The sequence below is a fragment of the Mobula hypostoma genome, unplaced genomic scaffold, assembly GCF_963921235.1.
Source record: "Mobula hypostoma unplaced genomic scaffold, sMobHyp1.1 scaffold_111, whole genome shotgun sequence".
NCBI classification, from domain to species: domain Eukaryota; kingdom Metazoa; phylum Chordata; class Chondrichthyes; order Myliobatiformes; family Myliobatidae; genus Mobula; species Mobula hypostoma.
Window position 1 is genome coordinate 302,074 of NW_026948223.1, and position 26,482 is coordinate 328,555.

Here is a 26,482-nt window from a genome sequence, read left to right on the forward strand (position 1 = left end):
CTCTCCCACCGCCGTCAACAGAGGATTCAGGCGCTGCGCTATTCCCATTGGTGAGAAGCTCTGTCAATCACTGGTTACAACCAATAGCGGAGGCGGACAAGCCGAGAGGGCGTTACCCCCGCTGACACCGTCTCCCGAACTTTCCGTCACGGCGGGACAACCGTCAAAGTAAATGTCCGCTTTCTGATTTATTTCCATTTCCCTCCGAGGGAAGTTGGGGCGTTTGTGAAGCGTCTCCTGCGGCCGGAGTCTGATGTGTCGCTGAGAGGTAGGAGGAGACCGCTCGGCCCGTCGGTTTGATGCCGGTTCCCCGGGGAGGGAGAGGGGGATTTTATTGAAAGGATGAAGACGGTGAGAGAGGGGGCGGACAGGATGTTTGTCCCGGTGGGGACAGGAGGGGCTCATCTGTGGAAATGTCTGAGCCCACGGTGGTGGCGAGCAGAGGGATTCACCACATTGGGGGGCAAACACCGGCAGACTGTTGCCCTGCAAGCGGGGCCAATGGTCCGGGCAAAGTGACAATTATTTGTGTTTTGTTGAGACTGTACCTGGAATATGGTGTAAAATCCCGCTCCCCACACTAACACGGGTCATACAGACCAAAGAACAAACTGCCGGAGGAACTCAGTGGGTCGGGCAGCATCTGTGGAGGGAAATGGACCGTCAACATTTCGGGCCGAGACCCTCCCTCTGGACTGAGAGTGGACGGGAAATAGTCAGAGAAAAGAGGTGAGGGGTGGGGATGGGGCAAGAGCTGGGGAGTGAGAGGTGGATCCAGGTGAGGGGGGAGGTGGGAAGGTGGAAATAGTGACGGGGGTGGGAGGTGAGTGGTTGGGGCAACACGGGGCTGCAGAAGATGGAAATTAATTCCATAGAGGATTAACAAAGAGGTTAGAGAGTATTTGTCATAGAGAGTGCAATGAAGATTCACCAGACTGATCCCTGGAGTGGTGGGGTCATCGTATGAAGAAAGATCAAATGCGATAACCCTTTCATTTAGAGAATCAAGGACTGAGAGGTGAACACATTGAAATGCACAACATCATTACCGGCTGAACCAGGGATCCCAGTCTCTGAAAAAGGGGGTGGACAGTCCGGGAAATGTCTCCATTCTGAGGGTGGTGAATGTCTGTAAATCCCCACCACAGAGGGGGTTAAAATCTATTGCTATGAATTAGGTTCTATTGCTGCCACAGAGACAACGAATTACACGACATCTGCCGGTGTTATTAAACCTGATTCTGATAATTGGTCTGGGAGACCCATCACCGGTCATCTGATCCCAGTTACCACAGATCATAATGCGAGACTGAAGCCTTTTCTATTTATTTGCATTCCTCAGAAATGACAACAGTTAAGTTTCCTTCTGTGGTTCCAAAGCAGAAGCTCAGTCTGTCTAATATTTCCACACAATTAAAATGGGGAATTTGTTTATTCTTATCACGTACTGAGCTACAGTGAAAATCTTGCCCGACCTACCATCCACACAGATCGATACATTACAACAGTACATTGAGCTGATATACGACAAAACAATAACTGTAACAAAGCATTATGGCTGCAGAGAAAGTGCAGTGCAGATAGACATATGGGACAGGGTCACGTCGAGTTACATTGTGAGGTCGAGTCCATTTTATTGGACTGGAGACCATTAATTTGCTTACAACCGCAGACAGGAAGCTGTCCATGAGCCTGGTGGTACGCGCTTTAAGGGTTTTGTATCTCTTCCCCAATGGGGGATTGGGTGTTTCTCTGTCCCTGTACCTTCCCGGACTTGTGCACTGGGAATAAATTCAACAGGACCTGAGACAACTCAGTGAGATTTGATTAGTGATGATCATCTTGGCAGCTCGGTAGGTCGAATGTAGAGGGACAGTACACTGTGAAATGTAAAGAGACGGTACACTGTTAAATGTGAAGAGACGGTACACTGTTAAATGTAAAGAGACGGTACACTGTTGAATGTAAAGAGACGGTACACTGTTGAATGTAAAGAGACGGTACACTGTTAAATGTGAAGAGACGGTACACTGTTAAATGTGAAGAGACGGTACACTGTTAAATGTGAAGAGACGGTACACTGTTGAATGTGAAGAGACGGTACACTGTTGAATGTAAAGAGACGGTACACTGTTGAATGTAAAGAGACGGTACACTGTTGAATGTAAAGAGACGGTACACTGTTAAATGTGAAGAGACGGTACACTGTTGAATGTAAAGAGACGGTACACTGTTGAATGTAAAGAGACGGTGCACTGTTAAATGTAAAGAGACGGTACACTGTTGAATGTAAAGAGACGGTACACTGTTGAATGTGAAGAGACGGTACACTGTTGAATGTAAAGAGACGGTACACTGTTGAATGTAAAGAGACGGTACACTGTTGAATGTAAAGAGACGGTACACTGTTGAATGTAAAGAGACGGTACACTGTTGAATGTAAAGAGACGGTACACTGTTGAATGTAAAGAGACGGTACACTGTTGAATGTAAAGAGACGGTACACTGTTAAATGTGAAGAGACGGTACACTGTTAAATGTGAAGAGACGGTACACTGTTAAATGTGAAGAGACGGTACACTGTTGAATGTGAAGAGACGGTACACTGTTGAATGTAAAGAGACGGTACACTGTTAAATGTAAAGAGACAGTACACTGTTGAATGTAAAGAGACGGTACACTGTTAAATGTGAAGAGACGGTACACTGTTGAATGTAAAGAGACGGTACACTGTTGAATGTAAAGAGACGGTGCACTGTTAAATGTAAAGAGACGGTACACTGTTGAATGTAAAGAGACGGTACACTGTTGAATGTAAAGAGACGGTACACTGTTGAATGTGAAGAGACGGTACACTGTTGAATGTAAAGAGACGGTACACTGTTGAATGTAAAGAGACGGTACACTGTTGAATGTAAAGAGACGGTACACTGTTGAATGTAAAGAGACGGTACACTGTTGAATGTAAAGAGACGGTACACTGTTGAATGTAAAGAGACGGTACACTGTTGAATGTAAAGAGACGGTACACTGTTAAATGTGAAGAGACGGTACACTGTTGAATGTAAAGAGACGGTACACTGTTGAATGTGAAGGGACGGTACACTGTTGAATGTAAAGAGACGGTACACTGTTGAATGTGAAGAGACGGTACACTGTTAAATGTGAAGAGACGGTACACTGTTGAATGTGAAGAGACGGTACACTGTTGAATGTGAAGAGACGGTACACTGTTAAATGTGAAGAGACGGTACACTGTTGAATGTGAAGAGACGGTACACTGTTGAATGTGAAGAGACGGTACACTGTTGAATGTGAAGAGACGGTACACTGTTGAATGTAAAGAGACGGTACACTGTTGAATGTAAAGAGACGGTACACTGTGAAATGTGAAGAGACGGTACACTGTTAAATGTGAAGAGACGTTACACTGTTGAATGTACAGGGACAGAACACTGTTAAATGTGAAGAGACGGTACACTGTTAAATGTGAAGAGACGGTACACTGTTAAATGTGAAGAGACGGTACACTGTTAAATGTGAAGAGACGGTACACTGTTGAATGTAAAGAGACGGTACACTGTTGAATGTAAAGAGACGGTACACTGTTAAATGTGAAGAGACGGTACACTGTTGAATGTAAAGAGACGGTACACTGTTAAATGTGAAGAGACGGTACACTGTTGAATGTAAAGAGACGGTACACTGTTGAATGTAAAGAGACGGTACACTGTTGAATGTAAAGAGACGGTACACTGTTGAATGTAAAGAGACGGTACACTGTTGAATGTAAAGAGACGGTACACTGTTGAATGTAGAGGGACAGTACACTGTTGAATGTAAAGAGACGGTACACTGTTGAATGTGAAGAGACGGTACACTGTTAAATGTGAAGAGACGGCACACTGTGAAATGTAAAGAGACAGCACACTGTTGAATGAAAGTCCCTGAACAGTGTCGATGAGCAGAGGGATATTGGATCCAAGTTCACAGCTCCCTGAAAGAGACTGCACAGATTGATCGGGTGGTTCAGAGCTGCAACGAGAGGCTGGACAAACTTGTGTTGTTTTCTCCAGAGTGGCGCAGGCTGGGGTAAGACTGGATGGACATTTATAAGATTAAAAGAGGAATAGATAGAGCGGACAGACGATATATTTTTCCTGGGGGTTGAAATGTCTAATACATTTAGGGTGAGAGGAGATGTGAAGGACAAGTGTTACGAGATCAGAGGTTACATTTTGCTGTGGGTGTCACTGTGAGAGAGGCTGCAGGAGGCGGGAGTATGACGTCAGTACACTGACTGCTGGAGCTGAGAGAGAGAGACAGAGAGAGACAGGGAGAGAGAGAGACAGAGAGAGAGAGAGAGACAGGGAGAGACAGGGAGAGAGAGAGACAGACAGACAGAGACAGAGAGAGAGAGAGACAGAGAGAGACAGGGAGAGAGAGAGAGACAGAGAGAAAGAGAGAGAGAGATGGAGGACCGGCGGACTGCAAGCTGTAGTTTGCTAAAGTAATGGGTAAAAGTTTGATACTTTTCCCATGCCCAAAAGGACTGGGTGAAGGAGCGGCACGCAGTGCATATTGAATGTGTGACTGTCACTGTTCTGATCCATAAGTGGACTGTTAGAGTATTTCTGTGGCCACCACTTTCGTTAACACTTGCGTGGATTCGGGTGTTGTGCAGCGACCACTTGCTCTAAAGAATATTCCTGTGACTGTCACCTTGGATAATCTCTTCGTGGATTTTGGAACACAGCTCGACGACAGAAAATCCTCTGTGACTGACTTCGTTTTCCCAGCGTGGAACCTGTGAAATTCTTTGTGATTACTTTCTCGTTGCATTTCAATGTGGATTTACAAATTTCCCCATTCCGTGGAAAACTGAAACTTGCCATCTTGAAACTTTCAGAACTGTTCCTAAACTTGAGAGTTTGGGAGCCGCAAACGCATAACACTGTTAACTTCTGTATAGAAGAGTAGTTTGTTTAATTGTCTCTACACTAATACAGATAGTAGTTTATACTAATACAGACTGAGTTTGTGGTCTATCGCTGCTGTACATAACACAGAGTGACGGGCGGGTCACTGGAGTCTCTCCCTGGGTTGTGGGACCCACCGGTCACGTGATCCTGTTCGCCCCGCCCATTTAACCGCAGACGGGCAGCAGCGCGTCTGCTCCCGAGGCCACGCCCTCCGGATGACGCAACAAACTTCGCGCATGCTCACTGTCGCCAGACGAACGGCGTTTGCCTTGCCGCTCAGTGCTGAAGCGGATCGTCCGCGGGATCGGGAAGGGACGATCGCCTCCTTGATCGGGGAGCCGGGGGTCGGCATCACTATTTACGGGCCGAAGATATATCTTTCCCATCGGTGAGTATTGAGACCGATCCCGAGCGGGGAAATCTGATGTTGGCCGTCAGCCCCGAACGGCGGGCCAATTACTCATTTAGTACCCAGTTATCTGGGCTCGTCAGAAACGTGTCGACTCCACTTAATCTGCATTGAACGACCCAAACCAGGAGCCCAGGCTGTCTCTTTCCGCAGAATTGAAATGGAAGTCCCGCCAACAGGTCACGTGAGGCTATTTAGCCCCGCCCTCCGCTTTGTGACGCAAGATCACGTGGTGTGTGCTCACAGCCCCCGATGGGTGGTGACTCTCCGGGCTCCCTGGTAGCAGCAGAGATACAGAGGAGCAGATTGAGAGGCAGATTCTGGAAAGGTGCAAAAATAACAGGGTTGTTATCAACGGAGACTTTAACTTCCCTAATATTGATTGGCACCTGATTCGTTCCAAGGGTTTAGATGGGGCAGAGTTTGTTAAGTGTGTCCAGGACGGAATCCTGTCACGGTATGTGGACAGGCCGACCAGTGTGAATGCCATACTAGATCTAGTATTAGGTAATGAACCAGGTCAGGTCACAGATCTCTCAGTGGGTGAGCATCTGGGGGACAGTGACCACCGCTCCCTTGCATTTCGCATTATCATGGAAAAGGATACAGTCAGAGAGGACAGGAAATTTTTTAATTGGGGAAGGGCAAGTTATGAGGCTATAAAGCTAGAACCTGCGGGTGTGAATTGGGATGATGTTTTTGCAGGGAAATGTACTATGGACATGTGGTCGATGTTTAGAGCTCTCTTGCAGGATGTTCGGGATAAATTTGTCCCAGTGTGGAAGATAAATAATGGTAGGGTGAAGGAACCATGGGTGACAAGTGAGGTGGAAAATCTAGTCAGGTGGAAGAAGACCGCATACATGAGGTTCAGGAAGCAAGAATCACATAGGTCTATTGAGGAATATAGGGTAGCAAGAAAGGAGCTTAAGAAGGGGCTGAGAAGAGCAAGAAGGGGGCATGAGAAGGCCTTGGTGAGTAGGGTAAAGGAAAACCCCAAGGCATTCTTCAATTATGTGAAGGAAAAAAGGATGACAGGAGTGAAGATAGGACCGATTAGAGATAAAGGTGGGAAGATGTGCCTGGAGGCTGTGGAAGTGAGCGAGGTCCTCAATGAATACTTCTCTTCGGTATTCACCAATGAGAGGGAATTTGATGATGGTGAGGACAATATGAGTGAGATTGATGTTCTGGAGCATGTTGATATTCAGGCAGAGGAGGTGTTGGAGTTGTTAGAATACATTAGGATGGATAAGTCCCTGGGGCCTGACAGAATATTCCCCAGGCTGCTCCACGAGGCGAGAGAAGAGATTGCTGAGCCTCTGGCTAGGATCTTTATATCCTCATTGTCCATGGGAATGGTACCGGAGGACTGGAGGGAGGCAAATGTTGTCCCATTGTTCAAAAAAGGTAGTAGGGATAGTCCGGGTAATTATAGACCAGTGAGCCTTACGTCTGCGGTGGGAAAGCTATTGGAAAAGATTCTTAGAGATAGGATTTATGGGCATTTAGAGAATCATGGTCTGATCAGGGACAGTCAGCATGGCTTTGTGAAGGGCAGATCGTGTCTAACAAGCTTGATGGAGTTCTTTGAGGAGGTGACCAGGCACATAGATGAGGGTAGTGCAGTGGATGTGATCTACATGGATTTTAGTAAGGCATTTGACAAGGTTCCACACGGTAGGCTTAATCAGAAAGTTAGAAGGCATGGGATCCAAGGAACTTTGACCAGGTGGATTCAGAATTGGCTTGCATGCAGAAAGCATAGGGTGGTGGTGGAGGGAGTATATTCAGACTGGAGGATTGTGACTAGTGGTGTCCCACAAGGATCTGTTCAGGGACCTCTGCTTTTTTTGATTTTTATTAATGACCGGGATATGGGGGTAGAATGGTGGGTTTGCAAGTTTGCAGACGACATAAAGGTTGGTGGTGTTGTAGATAGTGTAGAGGATTGTCAAAGATTGCAGAAAGGCATTGATAGGATGTAGAAGTGGGCTGAGAAGTGGCAGATGGAGTTCAACCCGGAGATGTGGTACACTTTGGAAGGACAAACTCCAAGGCAGAGTCCAAAGTAAATGGCAGGATACTTGGTAGTGTGGAGGAGCAGAGGTATCTCGGGGTACATGTCCACAGATCCCTGAAAGTTGCCTCACAGGTGGATAGGGTAGTTAAGAAAGCTTATGGGGTGTTAGCTTTCATAAGTCGAGGGTTAGAGTTTAAGAGTCGCAATGTAATGATGCAGCTCTATAAAACTCTGGTTAGGCCACACTTGGAGTACTGTGTCCAGTTCTGGTCACCTCACTATAGGAAGGATGTGGAAGCATTGGAAAGGGTACAGAGGAGATTTACCAGGATGCTGCCTGGTTTAGAAAGTATGCATTATGATCAGAGATTAAGGGAGCTCGGGCTTTACTCTTTGGAGAGAAGGAGGATGAGAGGAGTCATGATAGAGGTGTACAAGATAATAAGAGGAATAGATAGAGTGGATAGCCAGCGCCTCTTCGCCAGGGCACCACTGCTCAATACAAGAGGACATGGCTTTAAGGTAAGGGGTGGGAAGTTCAAGGGGGATATTAGAGGAAGGTTTTTTACTCGGAGAGTGGTTGGTGTGTGGAATGCACTGCCTGAGTCAGTGGTGGAGGCAGATACACTAGTGAAGTTTAAGAGGGTACTAGACAGGTATATGGAGGAATTTAAGGTGCGGGGTTATCTGGGAGGCAGGGTTTGAGGGTCGGAACAACATTGTGGGCCGAAAGGCCTGTACTGTGCTGTACTATTCTATGTTCTATGTTGTCATAACGAGACTCACAGCATTTAAAATTGACTCCTCTGTTGAGTTTTTCGGTCATTTTTGGAAGGCCATTTTCTGCATTGCCAGGATAACAGCCCATGTGGCCGGCAGGGAGTGGTAAACATTTGTATCGCTCTCTGGTCACCGTCGCTCAGTGAGAGTTAGTGATGTCAGGTGCAGATTTAACAGATTGATAGAGGGGTGGGGAGGATGTTGTGAACATTGACTGTGTGTACTGAATTATTCCTGTGTTGTAATGAAGAGAAAACTAATGATTATCCCTTTTCCCATCTGGTTCCATCTGCTCATTCCCCGCGCATCTTGTTCTATCTCTGTCCAGTCTGTATCTCACAACTCAATGATGTATATCGAACACCTTGTTCAACCTCTGTCCTGTCTGTATCCATTCACCTCAATGATGTATATCAATCATCTTGTTCAAACTCTGTCCATCCTGTATCCCACCACCTCAATTTTATATATATCTATTAGATTATGAGAACAGTCAGTCCTCTTTTATTGTTATTTAGAAATGCATACATGCATTAAGAAATGATAGTATGTTTCTCCGGTGTGATATCACAGAAAACAAGATAGACCAAAGACTAACACTGACAGAACCACATAATTATAGCATATAGTTACAGCAGTGAAAAGCAGTACCATAACTTGATTAACAGTCCATAGGCACACAAAAAAAAATGTCTGAAAGTCCCCGAGTTCCTGATAGCAGCGACAAAAGGGAGAAACTCCCTGCCTAAACCTCCAGGCACCATCAACTTGCCGATACCTTGGAGGCAGCCGACCCCGAGTCCATCCGTCTGAAAACTCTGAGCTTCCGAGCAGCCTCTCCGATACAGCCTCACGAGCGCCATCCTCCGCCGAGCACCTTCGACCTCTCCCCGGCCGCTGAAACACGCAAAGCCGAGGATTTCAAGGCCTTCAGCTCCAGAGATTCCGGTTACCACGCAGTAGCAGCGGTAGCAAAGCAGACATTTCAGAAGTTTTGCAGATGTTCAGCTATGCACTCAATGTCTGTCTCCATAAAATCAGTATTGCGCACAGTCCCCTGCTTGACAGATAACAGATATTCATCACCGGAGAGGCCGCACGCGCTGCCATCTTCTGCACTCAATATATATCAACCATCTTCTTCAATCTCTGTCCAGTCTGTATCCCACAACCTCAATGATATATATCAACCATCTTGTTCAATCTCTGTCCAGTCTGTATCCCACAACCTCAATGATATATATCAACCATCTTGTTCAATCTCTGTCCAGTCTGTATCCCACAACCTCAATGATATATATCAACCATCTTGTTCAATCTCTGTCCAGTCTGTATCCCACAACCTCAATGATATATATCAACCATCTTGTTCAATCTCTGTCCATTCAGTATCCCACAACCTCAATGATATATATCAACCATCTTGTTCAATCTCTGTCCATTCTGTATCCCACAACCTCAATGATATATATCAACCATCTTCTTCAATCTCTGTCCATTCAGTATCCCACAACCTCAATGATATATATCAACCATCTTGTTCAATCTCTGTCCAGTCTGTATCCCATCACATCAGTCAATTTCTGGCCACTCTGTATCGCATCAATAATTATAATTTTAGTTTCAACGTTACAAAATGACAAAGTGTTAATCTTGACAGCATTTAAAGTGAGACTGTTATTACTTTTTGTCATTTTTGGAGAGCCACTTTCTTTGTTGCCCGGGTAACAGCCCATGTGACTTGCAGGGAGTGCTGCTCATTTTTATCGCTCTCTGGTCACGGTCCCTCATTGAGAGACAGTAGCCTCGGGAGCAGATGTAGCAGATTGATAGTGCATTGGGGAGGATGTTGTGAGCATTGACTGTATCACCTGTATTAACCCTGTGTTGTAATGCAGACAAAACTGATGAATGTGGGCATTACATTGTGCAACTTTGTTCAGGCCGTCACAAACGTCTTGTAATCAGTCAATAGTTGTGCATCATTTAAAGTAAAAAGAGAAAATGCTGGAAACGTACAGCAGATCGGGCAGCAACTTGGACAGTCCCAGTACTGATATTGGGCCTTCCACAATTTCTCTTTCCACAAGTCTAATCGGATAAAACGAGTTTCCAGCTCTATTATTTAAATTTTATATTAAAAACATTTTATTCTTGTTAGCCTACAGGAAATGTGATGGCGACCTCATTCAACATTGTGATAATGATAAATTGAGTTCAGTTTAGCTTCAGGAGATGACATGAAACGTATCCCCGGTATCTGGTGACTCACGCCAAGGTTTTGCAGCCTGATCGTTAGTCCAGTCAGATGATCATCAGGTTCCTGTTCTGCCATAGGTTGGTGGAGTGTTAGTTTTTGAACTCTGATTGGCCGAAACACTGCATCGTATTACCGGTAGCAAGGAGTCCTGGGAGAGTTGTTGTTTAGGCTGTAATCCTTGGAAACTCCGGGCATATGGAGCTCTCAGTATTTGTGATTTGGTCAAGGTCAGTACTTATACAGATGGGACACGATGTTCCTCCTTCCAAATGATTGAGAAGTCTCGGGCTTCAGGACATTGGTTGTGGGTATATCCCTGAATACACCACTTGCTGGGAGACGTGGGGACGATGTGTGAGGCTTCTAACGTCGGAAGTGACAGGCTCAGCTGTGTGACACTGTGAGGTTGGGTCATGGGATATCATAGTAAAATGGACTTGCGGATCAACCTGCCCAGGTTTATGAGTTGTTGAGCGAGTGTTTCTGGTCTGGGGGTTCCGTGTTCAAAACGCGTTTGGAAAACCCCCTCACTGTCACCTGTCTGTCAGGCAGTGGAAATCTAACAGATTTTGATGCTGGAGATCTGCAGTAAAAACTAAAAATGTATGAAGTCATTCTGAAGGAAGGTGTGAACCTGAATCGTCAAATTTGTTCCCTTCCACACAGTTGTTCCTTACCTGCTGAGTGTTTCTGGTAATTCCAGTTTCTTTCTATTACATTCATCCTGGAATGGTTTATATTTCCTGAAATGGGCCTGTTTTAACTTGGAAATGGAAATGGCTCGTTCTGTGACAGTCGGACAATAATGAAACTACAGCTCTTCCCACTAAATTTTCTTGGTACCAATTTTCCTGTTACTCCTGGGAATGTGTTCAGTGCAGTTGTTGCTAACAAGGTTCACAAGAATAATCTCAGGAATGATGGGCTTTATGTATGAGGAGCATTTGACAGGTCTGGACTTGCTCAGTGCAGTTCAGAGGGACGGTGGTGTGGGGAGGTGAAGTAAACCTATCGAATGCTGAAAAGCCTGAATACAGTGGACATGGAGAGTCTACAATCAGCTGGCACAGTCTCAGAGTAAAGACGTTTCCCTTAAAACTGAGATGAGAAAAATCTCTCCAGCCGAAGGATGGCTGCTCTGTGTGGAAATTGTTGCCGCAGAGGATGGTGGAGGCTGCCCTTGGCGTATATTTAAGGCAGATTTAAATATATTCGTGATTGCTACGTAGCTTCAGGGTTACAGGATGAAGGCAGGAATATGGAGTTGGAGTAAAATTCATGGTTGAATGGTGGAGCAGACACGGTGGACCGAATCATCTGATTCTCCTCCTACATCTCGTGTCTTACCATAACTGAACGATGACACCTTCATATCCCATATCAGGCTTTAAGAAGTGCGAGGGGCAATTTCAGTTTTGTTCATTGAGATCTTTATATTTGTCTTCAACTTCATTAGGCAGAAATATTTTGTTCTCCTTTGTATTGTTAATGTGGTTTATTATCTGTCTGGTTAAAGTTGGACCTGTGGTGAAAGATTTATTGGAAGAAAAACTGACATCTGGAAGTAAACCATGACTGAAAACGAGGGAACGGCGACAAATGAGCCAGCCCGAGGAGTGAGAGCATCAACTGGAGAGAACCCTTCTGACTCAGAGTTTCCATTGATTCAGTCCAGAGAAAGTCTGGTGAGTCTCATTTAGTCAAGCACTGGTCTTTTAGACATTACATATCTGCAGAAAGGAAGGTAGGAAACTGTTGGAGGGAGACTGAATGTGTCCAGAAGTACCAGTTATGTTTCTGTCAGACCCAGTTGCTATTATTCTAGAACTGGTAATGTGTTGTCAGAAGCCCAGCTCTTCAAAGCCACTCACATTCTCTCAGTGTTTACTCATTTCAAGATTTTGCATGTTCTGAAGTAGCTTTTGGTCAGTTCTGAGTGAGGAAAGGGAATCTGAGCGGTTTGTATATACTTACTATCTTTCAAAAAAAAAAGTAATTGCTTGAACTTACTTTCTGCAAGCTTTCTACCCATATCCGGAACATTCACAACCAAGTTATTGATATACATGACAAGAAACCATGTGGAACATGACTAAGCACAGGACTAGAGTCCAAGAAACAGACTCCCATCATCACCATCTGCTTCCTACCATCCAGCTGTTCCCAGACTCTGGGGCTCTGTGACAAACACAATGTTAGCAGCAAGATCAGACAGTGATTAATATCAAGAAACACTTGTTGCTTCCTGAAAGGACATGTGAACTGTCTGATCCAATGGACCAATTCCTCCCTTGTTTACAACTTAATTTGCCCTGGAACCCATCCTCTTGGGTCACGCTGCGTCCGATAACCCACACTACTCCAACCTCCCACCACCCCGCCAATAGCCTCACACCCTTCCCACCATTCACCCCACAACTGTACAGGTAGACAGATTAATGTCACGGACATCCACTCTCACAGCTTGGAGAATCAGAACTAACTGATCCTACATTCCCGGCCCAGACTGTCCAGCTGTCCGGCTCGGTCCCGGCTCTTTCACACTGCAACCGACCTTCGATTTACACAAACCCGAGATCAGACCCTTCCTCATCGCCGCCCAGCCAGGAGAACAGCCTGCAACAGCTGGGGTCGGCCCTGTGCTGTGATTCGCAGGAGGTCCCTGTGGCGCCACCAGTGGCCGGAGGTCGGAGGGACAACGTCGAGGATTTGGCTGTTCGGTTCTTTCACTGTGACACCCCCGAACTCTGCATTAACTCCATCCAGCCAAATCTGGACCAACTTTAACGCCCAACAACTATAACTTCTCTCAGCGATCAGCTATCGGAATGATTCACTCACTTTAGAGGAAGGGGTACCTACACTGTCGGGGTGTTTAGTTTGCCGGGAGACAAGGACTGCAGGGACGAGAGGTCTTCTGTTAACTGATACGAACCTGTCTTTACCCTGCTGGCAGTTCCGTTTACTTTAGTAAAACCGCTGTTTATGAAAAGATTAAACATGACACTGCACTGACTGAACCACCGCAGAAAGTCCTCCTCCGAAACCTTTGGGGTTTTGTGACCCAACTCGAGACAAGCAACACACTGCCTACTCTACGGATAACATTGCAGATCAGGGGACTTTACCTCACACATCACTGGATTCAGTGAGGAAACCTGTTAAGTTTGCTTCGTCCATCCGCTGAAATCGTTAAAACGTCCAATAAACGGCTTTTGAATGCAAGCTCTCACCCGCATGTGACGTCACTCTGGCGCCCCACATAAATCCATCAGATACTGGAGCAGCATTAGGCCATCTGGCCCATCGCATCTGTTCTTCCATTTTATCATGGCTGTTCCAATCTTCCTCAGTCCCAGTCTCCTTCTTTCTCCCCATGGCCCTTCATGCCCCGATCAATCAACAATCTAGCAACCTCTGCCTTTGATATCCTTGGCCTTCCAGCTGCCCGTGGCAAGAAGATTCCACAGATTCACCACTCTCTGGCTAAAGAAATTCCCCCTAATCTCATTTCTGAAGGAATACCCCTCTATCCCCTTTAATCTGAGGCTGCGTCCTCTGGTCCTGGACTCTCTCAATACAGGAAACATCCTCTCCATATCCACTCAATCAAGGCTATTCACCATTCGATAGGATTCAATGAAATCACCCTTCATTCCTCTGAATACAGGTGAATACAGCTCCAGAGCCATCAAATGCTCTTCATGTGACAGGCCATTCAATCCTGAATTCCCATTCTATCCCTCACAGGGTGAGGCTGTGATTAAATATGCTGTTTTGTATTTGCACCAGTAGAAATGGACCCGGGGGTCCGGTGTTCCATCCATGCTTGGAAATTCCCCCTCACTCTCACCTGTCTATCAACCAGTGGGAGTCAAATGGAAACTCAAGATGCTGGAGATAGAACAGAACATGGAACAGTACATCACAGGAACAGGCACATCAGCCACAATGTTGTGCTAAACCAGATAAATATAAATCAAAGCCCCCCCCGCAAAAAAAAACTAATCCATCCTACTTACACAATGTCCATATCCCCTCTCAATCTTACTCACACCCATCCATGTGCCTGTTTAAATGTCTCTTCAAAGACTCCGATGTATTGGCGTCCACCACCATAACAGGCAGCTCATTCCGAGCATCCACCACTCCCTGGCCCGCCGGGGGCTGGTGCCCATGTCCGGGAGGCCGTAGTTCCAGTCGGGGTCAGAGTCAGAGGCGGATGGGTCTTCAGCCTGCTGAAGGCCTGAGAAGTCAAGGTCCTCGGAGTCTGGGCTGGAACCGATCATCATCGTGGGCTCCAGGCGGGCGAGCTTGTGGTCCTTCTTGGATGCCAGGTAGGAGAAGAAACGGCAGTTTGAGGCGTGAATCCGGTGGAGAATGAAGTGTAGGACAGGTCCATGGCAGATGGTGGAGAGCGTGCCCCAGAGTGGTGGCAGAAAGAGGGACAGGGCTCCACATGACAGCGAGCGTGGCGTGGAGAATCCGGCGGGAGCAGCAGTCAATGAAACGGAGGTACCTGGGATCCACGTCGGGTCCGAACTGGGAGGCCTGGAACCGGAGCTGGAATCCCTGCGGTAACAGATGGCGGCGGAGAAACGTTCCCAGGAAGGAAATGTGGCTGTGGTAGTGGGTCTGAGTCAGGATGTGGTCGAAGAGTCGGAGAGAGGCAGAGATCACAGAGGGGGAGCAGTGAGAGAGGGTCTCACTGAACTCCCGTCGAAGAGAGGATTTAAACTTCTTCAGGGTAGGCATACCTCGAAGAGACTTCGCAGCGGAGTAATGAAGCATAAACACAAAATAATCTGCAGATGCTGGGGTCAAAGCAACACTCACAACACACTGGAGGAACTCAGTAGGTCGGGCAGCATCAGTGGAAAAGATCGGTCGATATTTCGGGCCGGAACCCTTCGTCAGGACTGTAGGGGGAAGGGGCAGAGGCCCTATAAAGAGGGTGGGGGGAGGGTGGGAAGGAGAGGGCTGGTAGGTTCCAGGTGAAAAACCAGTAAGGGGAAAGACAAAGGGGTGAGGGAAGGGAGGCAGGGAGGTGATAGGCAGGAAAGGTGAAGGAGGAACAGGGGAAAACACAATAGGTAGTAGAAGGAGGCGGAATCATGAGGGAGGTGATAGGCAGCTGGAGGAGGGGCAGAGTGAAATAGGGATAGGGGAAGGGAGGGGGAGGGAATTACCGGAAGTTGGAGAATTCTATGTTCATACCAAGGGGCTGGAGACTACCTAGACGGTATATGAGGTGTTGCTCCTCCAGCCTGAGTTTAGCCTCATCATGGCAGTAGAGGCCTGAGTAAAACAACTTATCCTCACATTTCCTTTGCATCTACTCCCTCACACCTTCAATGCATGTCCTCTGGTTTTAGACATTTGTAGCCACTCCCTGTCTACTCTATCTGTGTCTTTCATAATGTTATAAACCTCTAACAGATCTCCCCTCAGTCTCCGCCGCTGCAAGGAAAACAACCCAAGATTTCCAGTAAAAACTGGATAATATTTGAATCCATTCTGACGAAAAGTTAGGAAACTGAATCGTTAACTTTGTTCCTCTCCCCATGACCGTTCCTTACTTGCTGAGTGTTTCTAGTGATTCCAGTTTCTCTTTACAACATTCACCCTGGAAAACCTTAAATCTCCTGCGATTGGAGCAGTGCAGCAGTGCACTTTTTGTGAGAGTAGAACAGTAAAGTAATCACAGCTTTTCCCTGTAAATTATCCTGCTACCAGTTGTCCTTTTAATCCTGGACATGTGTTCAGTACAGTTGTTGAAAAGAAGCTTCACAAAATAAGCTGAGGAATGATGAGCTTTATGCATTTGGAGCATTTGATGGCCCTGGCCTGTGTTCAGTGGAGTTCAGAGGGATGGTGGTTGAGGGAGGAGGGTGGGCGGGGGTGATTATTTACACCAACTGAATAACAACAAGCCTGGATACAGTCAGAATGGAGACGATGTCTCGATTAGATGGAGAGTCTGGGATCTGAGAGTGCATCCTCAGAATAAAGAAGCTTCACTTTAAAACTGAGATGAGAGCAACTACTTTAGCCAAATGTTGGTAATCTGTGGAGTTTGATGCCACAGAGGGTGGTGGAGGCTGTCGTTGGGTATATTCATGTTCTGGATTGCTAAATAGGTTTGAGTGTTAGAGCAGGGAAGCAAGAATTCGGTGTTGGGGGGAAAAAACCTCAATGATTGATTATGGAGCAGACTAGAATGACTGAATCACCTAACTCTACTCGTATATTATGACTTGTATCTTATACCATGACTGAGCCCCGGCATGTGTATCCCATCACAAGCAAGAGAAAATCTTCAGATGCTGGAAATCCAAGCAACACACACAAAGTGCTGGAGGAACCCAGCAGGCCAGGCAGCATCTATGGAAGAGAGTAGAGTCGCCATACAGATGCTGCCCGGTCTGATGAGTTCCCGCAGCATTTTGTGTCTGTTCCTTTGTATCCTATGTCAGACTTTGTAACGTGTGAGGGACAGTTACAGATTTCTTCACTGGGATACTTATATATGTATTCAAGATTTAAATTTCAATGGGTTTATTTTTTTGTTCTCCTTTGTATTATTAACATGCTTCATTATCTCTCTGGTTAAAGTTAGACCTGTGTTGAGAGATTTATTGGAAGAAAAGCCCACGACCGGAAGAGAACCACAACTGTACATGAGGGAACAGCAACACGTGAACCTGCCCAAGGACTGGGAGCATCAACTGGAGAGAACCCTTCTGACTCAGGGTTTCCATTGATTCAGTCTGGAGAAAGTTTGGTGAGTTTCATTTACCCAAACGCTAGTCCTTCAGACATTACATTTCTGTACCAAGGAAGGTAGGAAATAGCTGGAGTGAGACTGAATAAGCCTAGAAATACTATTTATGCCTCTATCAGACCCAGTTGCAATCACTCCAGCTCTACTAATGTGCTGTCAGCATCAGTTGTGTGAAGTCACACACGTTCCCTCATATTGTTTGTTTATTTCAAACTTATCATTTCTGATGTTTCCTTGCGTGGCTGTGTTAGGTCACAATTATCTCAAAATGTGTTGAGAATTTCCTCCCTTTAGAAGACGCCACAGTTGTTTCCTGCTGTAGTGACTGCAGAAATGTGGAATTTTCATGAACTACAGCAACATGTCATTGTTTCCTCTGGCCATTGCAAGCTGTAATGATATACCTGCCCTCGAGTATATGGTCGTGCAAGCCTCTGCTAAGAGCAAACCCTCTTGAAGCCAAATGTCCCAGCACTACATTTCATTCAGTCCTAACTAGCAAATGCCAACCAATAATTTACATTTACATAGCCTGTCTTCATCAAGTACTTTTCTACTAATAAATTGTCAGAACCTATGAATCTGTGATTAAGCAGAATTAGGTCTTACAATGAAGTTATTTTCCCATTTCATCCTGTACCAAAGGCATGGGTTATATCTGTACTTGAGATCAACAAATGTTCTTACAGCCAGGTCCGCTGGAGCTGCCGGGGTTGGTTTAAACTCAGTTGTTGCGGGATGGGAACCAGAGTGTTTGGTCAGATGATAGAAGAGTTGATATAAAGGTAGATGTAATGTTCAGAGAGACTGTGGAAGGATCGGTTGTGGACAGGGCATCATGCAGTCAGATGGAAATGTGTTTATTTCAGTACCATAAGTATTAAGAATAAGGGTAACAGAACATGTTTCAGTACATGGATGGTACATATTATCACCTTTACACAGATCTGACTGTTACAAGGGCAGGATTGGTGTTTGATGCTCCAGGTTTCAGTTGTTTCATAATACATATTGGGGGGGGTGAAAGGGGGAGAATTCTCTGTACTAATTAGGGATGGTATCACAGCTACATACACAGAGGACATCAATGTGGGTGAAAGTCAGAAACGGGAAGGGGGCTATCATTCTGGAAGTATTCTATAAGCCTCCCCCAAAGCCACTGTGATAATGAGGAGCAGATAACTTGGCAGTTTTGGGAAAGGTGCAAAAGCAACAAGGTTGTTATCATTGTTGATCTCAACTTTCCTAATGTTGATCCCACCTCCTTGTTCCAAAATGTGTCAATGGGGCAGAATGCAGTGTGTGTCCAGGAAGGATTCTTGCCATATTATGTCGATGGGCTAACCGGAGGAGTTGCATACTGCATCTAGTATGAGGCAATGATGCTGGTCAGGTGACAGATGTCATGGTAGATGTCAGGCAGGGGTGGAAACATGGACAACTCCCCATCGGTCACTGCCTTTCTTTTTCACTGCAAGAGCGACTGATCGATCCTCCAAAGCCCACTTTTCCTGCGGGCACAACAAAGCTCATTCAGTGTCCAAAACATGTGTCTGAGGTCTGTATCATCTGACCTCTATTTTCTCTTCCCGTGCTGAGTACCACCTGTCATTCAAATAACTCCGCCCTGCTCTGCCTGTGTAAGAGTACAAGCAGGCAATGTCCTTGAAGAAAGTATAAACAACCTGTAAGCAGTCTTTATCTCTCTCTCTCCTTTCAAAACAACATGTCAGTGTTAAATAACTCTCTCTCTCTCTCTCTTCAAAAGCACAGTTCATCGGGGTAATTCAGGCACAGTTTACAAGGGTAATTCTGGACCTCATCACACAAGATACACACGTTACTAGAGGAACTGAGGGGAAGGTTACGGGGCATTGACAATGATCATTGTATCCTCTCTGGCCACAGGGATAGTAACACATGATTGGAGGCTGTCAAATGTTGTTCCGTTATTCAATAAACCAAACGGGTTTGATCCTTTGATCCTGGGGATTATTCACCAATGAGTGTTACATCGGTGGGGGGGGGCAACACTTGGAACGGATACTTGGGGCAGCAATTGGAGAAGCATAATCTTATTACGGGTTGCCATTTTGGCTTTTTGATGGAGAGTGGAGAAAATGGAAGTAGAGGTGCCGGAGATAATTTTCCACAATATGGACCAGTCACACACAGAATATCTACCAACACTTGGCATTTGGATCGACAGAGACTGATCAGGAGTCACCTTGACACTGCATGGAAATTTGTGTTGAACAATACTGTTTAAGGTTTTGAAGATGATTGTCAATGAGGGTGGGTAAGAGGATGTTGTACATTGAACTACAGTAAAGCCTTTGACAAGATGCCTCATGACAGCTTGGTCTGGAAGATAAGGTCCCATGTGGTACAGAGAGAGAAAGTTAGATGGATTTAAAAATTGCCTTGAAGGTAGCAAGCAAAGAGTGGTGGTTGAAGGCTTCTCCTCAGAATGGAGGCGGGTAACTCGTGGTGAACCGCAAAGCTACAAGTTGGGACATTTGATATTCGTTATGTGATAGCAATGATTTGAATGCAAGTGCACAAGGCTTGCCCAGTAAGTTCGTGGATGACACAAAATTAGTGGATTGTACTCACGGTGAAGCATATCGTAGCTTATAGGGGATCTAAGTGGGCAGAGGAGTGGCAAGTAGATTGTAAAACCAACACGAGCAGCAACGGTTTCACGCAGAGTTTGGTGATGATGTGGAGGGACCTGCCAGAGGAAGTGGATGAGGCAGCACAATTGTATAATTCTGGAAGCGGTTGGGATGTGAAGTTGGAATGAAGAGGCCAAGAGTGAAATTGGCCCAACACAGGAAATTGGGACCATCTCTGTGGGCACTGTGGTCAGCATTGTCTCATTGTGCTGAAGGGTCTGTGTCTGTGATCTGTTGCTCTGTGACTCTATCAGTAGATGTGCCAGATATCACTGGACAGACATACAGACGTGGTGTGGGAGTTGATGTTATCAGAGAATGCTTGGTCTCTAAGGGAACTGCTGCTCTGATACAGGGGATGGCGATACTGTCACATTTGCAAAGCAACCCAACTATGTCTGACTCACTGTCTGCTTGTTGTGTAATTCAGGGCATCACCAGCAGGTGGAGCTGTCCTGCACTGCGACCAAAGTGTAAACAAGACGACGGCAATCAACAATCATCAGTCAGAATCAGAATGGCTACAGGTATGTTCACTGGGATCTTTATAATTAAACTTCTGCCCTGTTGGTGCACAATAGTTCAGATGAAGAAATTTACACAGGCGCTAATAGGGCAGAGAAAAGTTTAACCAAGCAGTGTCATTGATCCAACTGGTAAATTGGCTTTGTGCAATCGATCAGTCTAACAGTTCCAGCACAGGAACCTGACACCAGTAATGGTCGAATGACTTCGCTCACCAGGCAAAACATCACCTGAGTGAAAGGAGCCGGAGACCCTGAATCAGCAGGTTGAGAGTGAAACACAAACGGGAATGTGACAGCGGAGTTGTTTGTTATGTAAAAGTCCAGGGTTCAGGGTTTGTTGTACATCCGAGCCTGTTTAGAGGTGAAAGACATCTCCAACTTTTATTTGTAAAATTCAGAAACAGGTGATAAGAGCATTTCCGGGATTTCAGAGATTGTGTGATAATACAACATTTCAGGTCTTGGCAGGGCAGCTATCAACTCCCCCCTCGATGCGGAAAGAAGACTCTGTTTTCTGAAACCGAACTGAGAACATTGCCAGCCTTGGAAATGGCGAAGGATCAGGAGACAATTCATTTTAGATAAACTTGTGGTCTGCTTTGGTGCATCACTGTCTGGTATGGAGGGGCTACTGCACAGGACTGGAAGAAGCTGCTGAAGGTTGTAAATCTAGTCAGCCCCATCTTGGGTTCTAGCCTACAAAGTACCCAGGACATCTTTGGGGAAAGGTGTCTCAGAGAGGCAGCGTCCATTATTAAAGACCTCCAGCACCCAGGGTATGCCTTTTTCTCACTGTTACCATCAGAAAGCAGGTACAGAAGCCTGAAGGCACACACTCAGCGATTCAGGAACAGCTTCCTCCCCTCTGCCATCCGATTTTTAGATGGACATTGAATCTTTGGACACTACATCACTTTTTACAGTATTTCTGATTTTGCAAGTTTTATTAAAAACTATTCAATATTCGTAATTGCTTTACGTGTTTATGATGATGATTATTGTTATTTTATTTATTATTATTTGTTCCCTGGTAGATTATGAATTGCATTGAACTGCTGGTGCTAAGTTAACACATTTCAAGTCAGATGCCAATGATAATAAACCTGATTCCAATTCTGATTTAATACCCCAGTCCATGTCTGGTCTGTGGCCAAATGGTGAACATGAGTTCTCAATATTTCCCTCTTGAGATGATCTGCTACCTGAATTTAAATTCCCAGTGTTTCTGATGGGAGACCCGGTATAACCAATGACCAACTGTCTCTGTCTCCGGTAGGCATTGTGATTGAGCTCAACTCTGTGATTCCAGGCCCAACTAATTCATGCTGGTCTAAGTGTCTCTGGGCTTGTCCGATTTCCCAGCAGCTTTTCCCAGATTTCCCTTCCAGACTTCTTCTATCCTTTTTCCTGCTCACATCTTCTCAACTTTGTAATTTTATTTGTGTTCACAGTCTGGCTGCGTGTACGTTTGTAATTTATACCCATCACCTGCCCCTTCAGTCCCTTTTGAGTTTCTGCTCTTGAGTCTCAGACTCCCCTAACCTGGCAAAAACACTGTGACCATTTACCCTATCTACACCCCTGATTATTTTATGTACATGTGTAAGTCTCAGACTCCCCTGCCCTGGGAAAAAAAGACTGTGACCATCTACCCTATCTGCATCCCTGATTATTTTTTGTACGTGTGTAAGGTCGCCCCTCAACCTCCCATGATCCAGGGCAAACTATCCCAGCCGTACAATATAACACAAAAACCAAACAGTCCCATCCAGTAACGTACTTGTCAATCTCCTCCAGATGCTTTCCAGCAGAATCACATCCATCCTATAGATTAGCAACTGCAAAGCTCTCTCAGTGAGTCTTTAAGTTTAACTACTAGAAATGCACGCAAGACTCTCCCTTTGCCAATGACTTGTACAGTTGTTACATGACGATCATCCTCCAGGAGACGGGATAGGACCCAGGGGACCAGGCATCATGGGCTGCAAAGTTATGGTCGGCCTGTAATGCAGGGGACTGGATATTGTTCGTCTCAAGGCAATGGTCAGTCTGTGACCCAGGGGACTGGACATTTTGTGACAAAGCAAACGGAGAACGTGTGATCTAGAGGATCGGACCATGAGTAATCCAGTGGCTTCTCTGTGAGTGATACAGGTGACTGGACAGTTTGTGACCCAGGGAAATTTATGTTTGTGGAAAATAATCCCAGTGATAATTCCTGGTATCACCTGATGCCTTTACATTAATAACCGCTGGTTATCAGTGTGTTCAACTAATGCATAGTCGGTGATCAGTATTACTGTGTCTATCCAGTTCCTTTTCTGGGAGTGGATGTGTCCAGACACCGGCTTATCAGGATGGTCACCTAGCAGGAAGTGTGGTTCACATTCACCAGCACAGTCCCACTCCAAATCTGGTCAGCCAGAGTCTCGGCTCCATTGCAGACACCCATTGTGAATCCTTGTTCGAGTATAAATCACACTAAACCTGCTATTCATAATTTCTTTCAGGTGGGAAATTAAATCGGGTACAGAAAATTCTCAAGAGGTTGTTACCAGTCAACTCATCGAGGGAAGATGATCGGGACACAGGAAGCAAGGTCCCAAAGCGGGGTCAGATTGAGAGCAATGTCCCAATGGAATGCGGTCCGGCCGCAGTGGAAGTGGAGCAAATTCAGCCCAGAGACAGTGACGTCAGAGACACTGATCAGGACCCTGGGACCAGCACAAGTGAGGCGACTGTCTGTCAGCCCAGAGACAGTGACGTCAGAGACACTGAGCAGGACCCTGGACCCGGTACAAGTGAGGCGACTGTCTGTCAGCCCAGAGACAGTGACGTCAGAGACACTGATCAGGACCCTGGAACCGGTACAAGTGAGGCGACTGTCTGTCAGCCCAGAGACAGTGACGTCAGAGACACTGAGCAGGACTCTGGAACCAGCACAAGTGAGGCGACTGTCTGTCAGTCCAGAGACAGTGACGTCAGAGACACTGATCAGGACCCTGGAACCGGTACAAGTGAGGCAACTGCCTGTGAGCACGAAAGCTCATTGAACACGGAATTGTCAAGTCCCCAACAAGGAGCAGGTGAGTGAAATATGAGAGTGATGTGTTCGCAGAATGAGGCAGGAAGGTGGGTAAATGTGATTCCTTGTTGGAGGGTTGGTCAGAGAGGGGAAATGTGTGGATGTGGTGCATGTGGTGTAGTGGGGCACCCGTTAACCCCACTACAGGAAATGTACCACCTGCTCTGAGGATTTCCAGGATGTATATTAGAGGAAATGCAGCTGTCCGGATAAGAGAGTATTTCCAGGATATGAGTTGTGGGAAATGTATTCGTCAGGAAGTAAAGAGTATCTCTGGGAAGCGACTGTCCTTGACAGTCCCAACATTTATTGCCCATCTTAAACTGCTATAGGTGAGTGGGTGGGACGGTGGGAGAAACAGGTTTCTAGTAAATGTGGTCCTTCTGGTAACGTCGTGCCCAGCGCATTGATGGGTCGGTTTTAAGGACAGTGTTGGAGATTAGGACAAAAACCATGTTTCCAGCTGAAGACAGACGAACACTGAGGTTCAAGACATCATTGATTGTTGAGTTCCGTGAGACCTGTGGAGACGTGGGATATTTGAGTTTGTGACTACATTCTCTTTTTATATTTGCAGAGCCAGAATTTACAATCTCTGACCTCCTGGCAGAGGGGGAGGAATATCGACTGTACCAACTGACAAATTTCTACTGGGACAGACTCAAACAAGCAATTGAAGAAAAGGTTGAAAGACTCGGTTGGATGTTGACAAAGGAGGGACATTTCAGTAGAGAAGAAAATGAGGTGAGTGAATTTAGTCTATTGTCACAGAACTGCTGGTATCAGAGGGAATAGTGATCAATATTAATATGCTGCAAGTTCTAGGAGGTCAACATGACAATGGAGACTTTGATCTCTGACTTGTCTCCAGCAGATCTGCTCTCAGCTGTTAAGGTGGGGAGCACTGGGAGCTACAGGTTCAGCATCACCTTTTCCTCTCACACCTGCTGTATTTATCAGTGTGATATAAGAGCAGTGTCTGCATATCTAGACCGTTGAACAGACATTCAGTCTAAAACTAATTCTGCATCTTATCAGGACCGTCGGTCAAATTCACCCCAGTTCATTAATCCAGGGTGAATATTAAACTGTCAGATTGTAAATTGGGACAACTGGCTTCACTGCGGTACTTGAGGGAGGGAAACCTGCAGGACACAGCTGGTCTGGTCTCCATCTGAGTTCCCTAACAGAGTGGCTGATTGTCATAGTCATAGAAAAGTACAGCACAGAAACAGGCCCTTTGGCCCATCTATTCCATGCCAGCCTACTGCAACTGCCTATTCCCATTGACCTGCACTGGGCCCTGGTGCTCTATACCCTTACCATTCATGAATCTATCCAGACTTCTCTTGTACCGCTTGTACCACTCGCACTGCTAGCCCGTTCCACACTCTCACCACCCTCTGAGTGAAGAGTTTCCCCTCATTTACCCTGTCTATACACCTCATAATTTTCTGTACCTCTATCAAATCACCCTTTAATCTTCTGCGTTCCAAGGCATAAAGTCCTAACCTGTTCAGTCTTTCCTTATACCTCAGGTCCTCCAGTCCCGGCAACATCCTTGTAAATTTTCTCTGTACTCTACCAACCTTCTTTACATCTGTCCTCTAAGTAGGTGATCGGATCTGCACACAGTACTGAAAACTAGGCCTCATCAACGTTTTATACACATTTAACATCATATCTCACCTCCTGCCTATTGTGCCAAATACCTTCTTTCCGATCTATCAACCTTTGCTGCCACTTTTAATGATTATGGACCTGTTCTCTCAGATCACTTTGTTCTACCACACCCCTAGGCCCTACCGGTCACTGTATAAGTTCGACCCTGCTTGGTCCTTCCAAAGTGCAACATGTCGCACTTGTCTGCATTAAATTGCATCCGCCATTTTTTCAGCCCATTTCACGGCTGGTTTAGACACCAGTGCAAGCTTTGGTAGCCTTCCTCACTCTCCACTAGACGTCCCCACTCTTGGCGTCATCCGCAAATTCGCTGATCCAATTTAACCACATTTTCATCCAGATCGTTGATGTAGATGACAAACAACATCGGATCCAGCACCGATCCCTGTGGCACAGCACATATGACAAATTCCCAGTCAGAGATTCAACAGTCTATAACCACTCTCTGCCTTCTTCCAAAAAGCATTGTCTAATCCAATTTACTAGTTTACCTTGACTGCTGAGCAACTGCACTTTCTTGCCCACCCTCCTTTGCGGTACCTTGTCAAATGTCGTGCTAAAGTCCATGCAGACAACAGCCACTTCCTTCCATTCATCAACTTTCCCGGTAACTTCCTGGTTCAACATTCAGATTGGTTAGACATGAACTACCACGCACAAAGCTGATATCGCATGACATCAAAAATCAATAGGTTGTCCTAAAAGGACATATATAATCAAAAGAACCTTTTGGTAAGCTATTTTACATTATTAGCGAGCACCCCTTCATATTTCATATTCTACTTATGGCTTTTTAGTTGCTTTTTGCTGGTTAGTAAAAGCTTCCCAGTCCTCCAGCTTTCCACTATATTTTGCTATACTCTACGCCCTCTCCTTTGCTTTTGTGCTGCATTGACTTCCTCGTCAGCCACGGTTGATCATCCTCCCTTTGGAATAATTCTTCATATTTGGGATTATCTACCTCTACCTGCGCCTTCTGAGTTGCTCTCAGAATCTTCATCTATTCCTGCTTTGCTGTTGCCTCTGCTAATGTCCTCTTCCAATTTATTTTTGCCCAGCTCCTCTCTCATTCATCTGTAATTCCTTTATTCCAGTGTAATACTGATACATCTAACTTTTACCTTCTCCCTCTCAAACTGCAGTGTCTGCTCTGCTGTTTTATGATCACTGCCTCTGAAGGGTTTATTTACCTTAAGCTCCCCAATCAAATCTGGTGCAATACACAACATCGAATCCAGATCCGCCTTTCCTATAGTGGGCTCAACCATAGG

The 26,482-nt window shown here is 45.8% G+C and overlaps 1 protein-coding gene across 1 annotated transcript in view; it reads left to right on the plus strand.

The window, feature by feature from the left end:
* The first annotated feature begins 5,042 nt into the window (after positions 1–5,042).
* Positions 5,043–26,482, plus strand: part of LOC134342012 (NACHT, LRR and PYD domains-containing protein 3-like) — a 31,146-nt gene continuing 9,706 nt past the window's right edge. The window contains exons 1-6 of the mRNA XM_063039953.1: positions 5,043–5,370; positions 11,971–12,139; positions 17,070–17,238; positions 20,347–20,443; positions 22,954–23,529; positions 24,106–24,272. Coding sequence (XP_062896023.1) covers positions 20,434–20,443; positions 22,954–23,529; positions 24,106–24,272 — 753 coding nt within the window. The 5' untranslated portion in view covers positions 5,043–5,370; positions 11,971–12,139; positions 17,070–17,238; positions 20,347–20,433. The remainder of the gene's footprint in view (positions 5,371–11,970; positions 12,140–17,069; positions 17,239–20,346; positions 20,444–22,953; positions 23,530–24,105; positions 24,273–26,482) is intronic.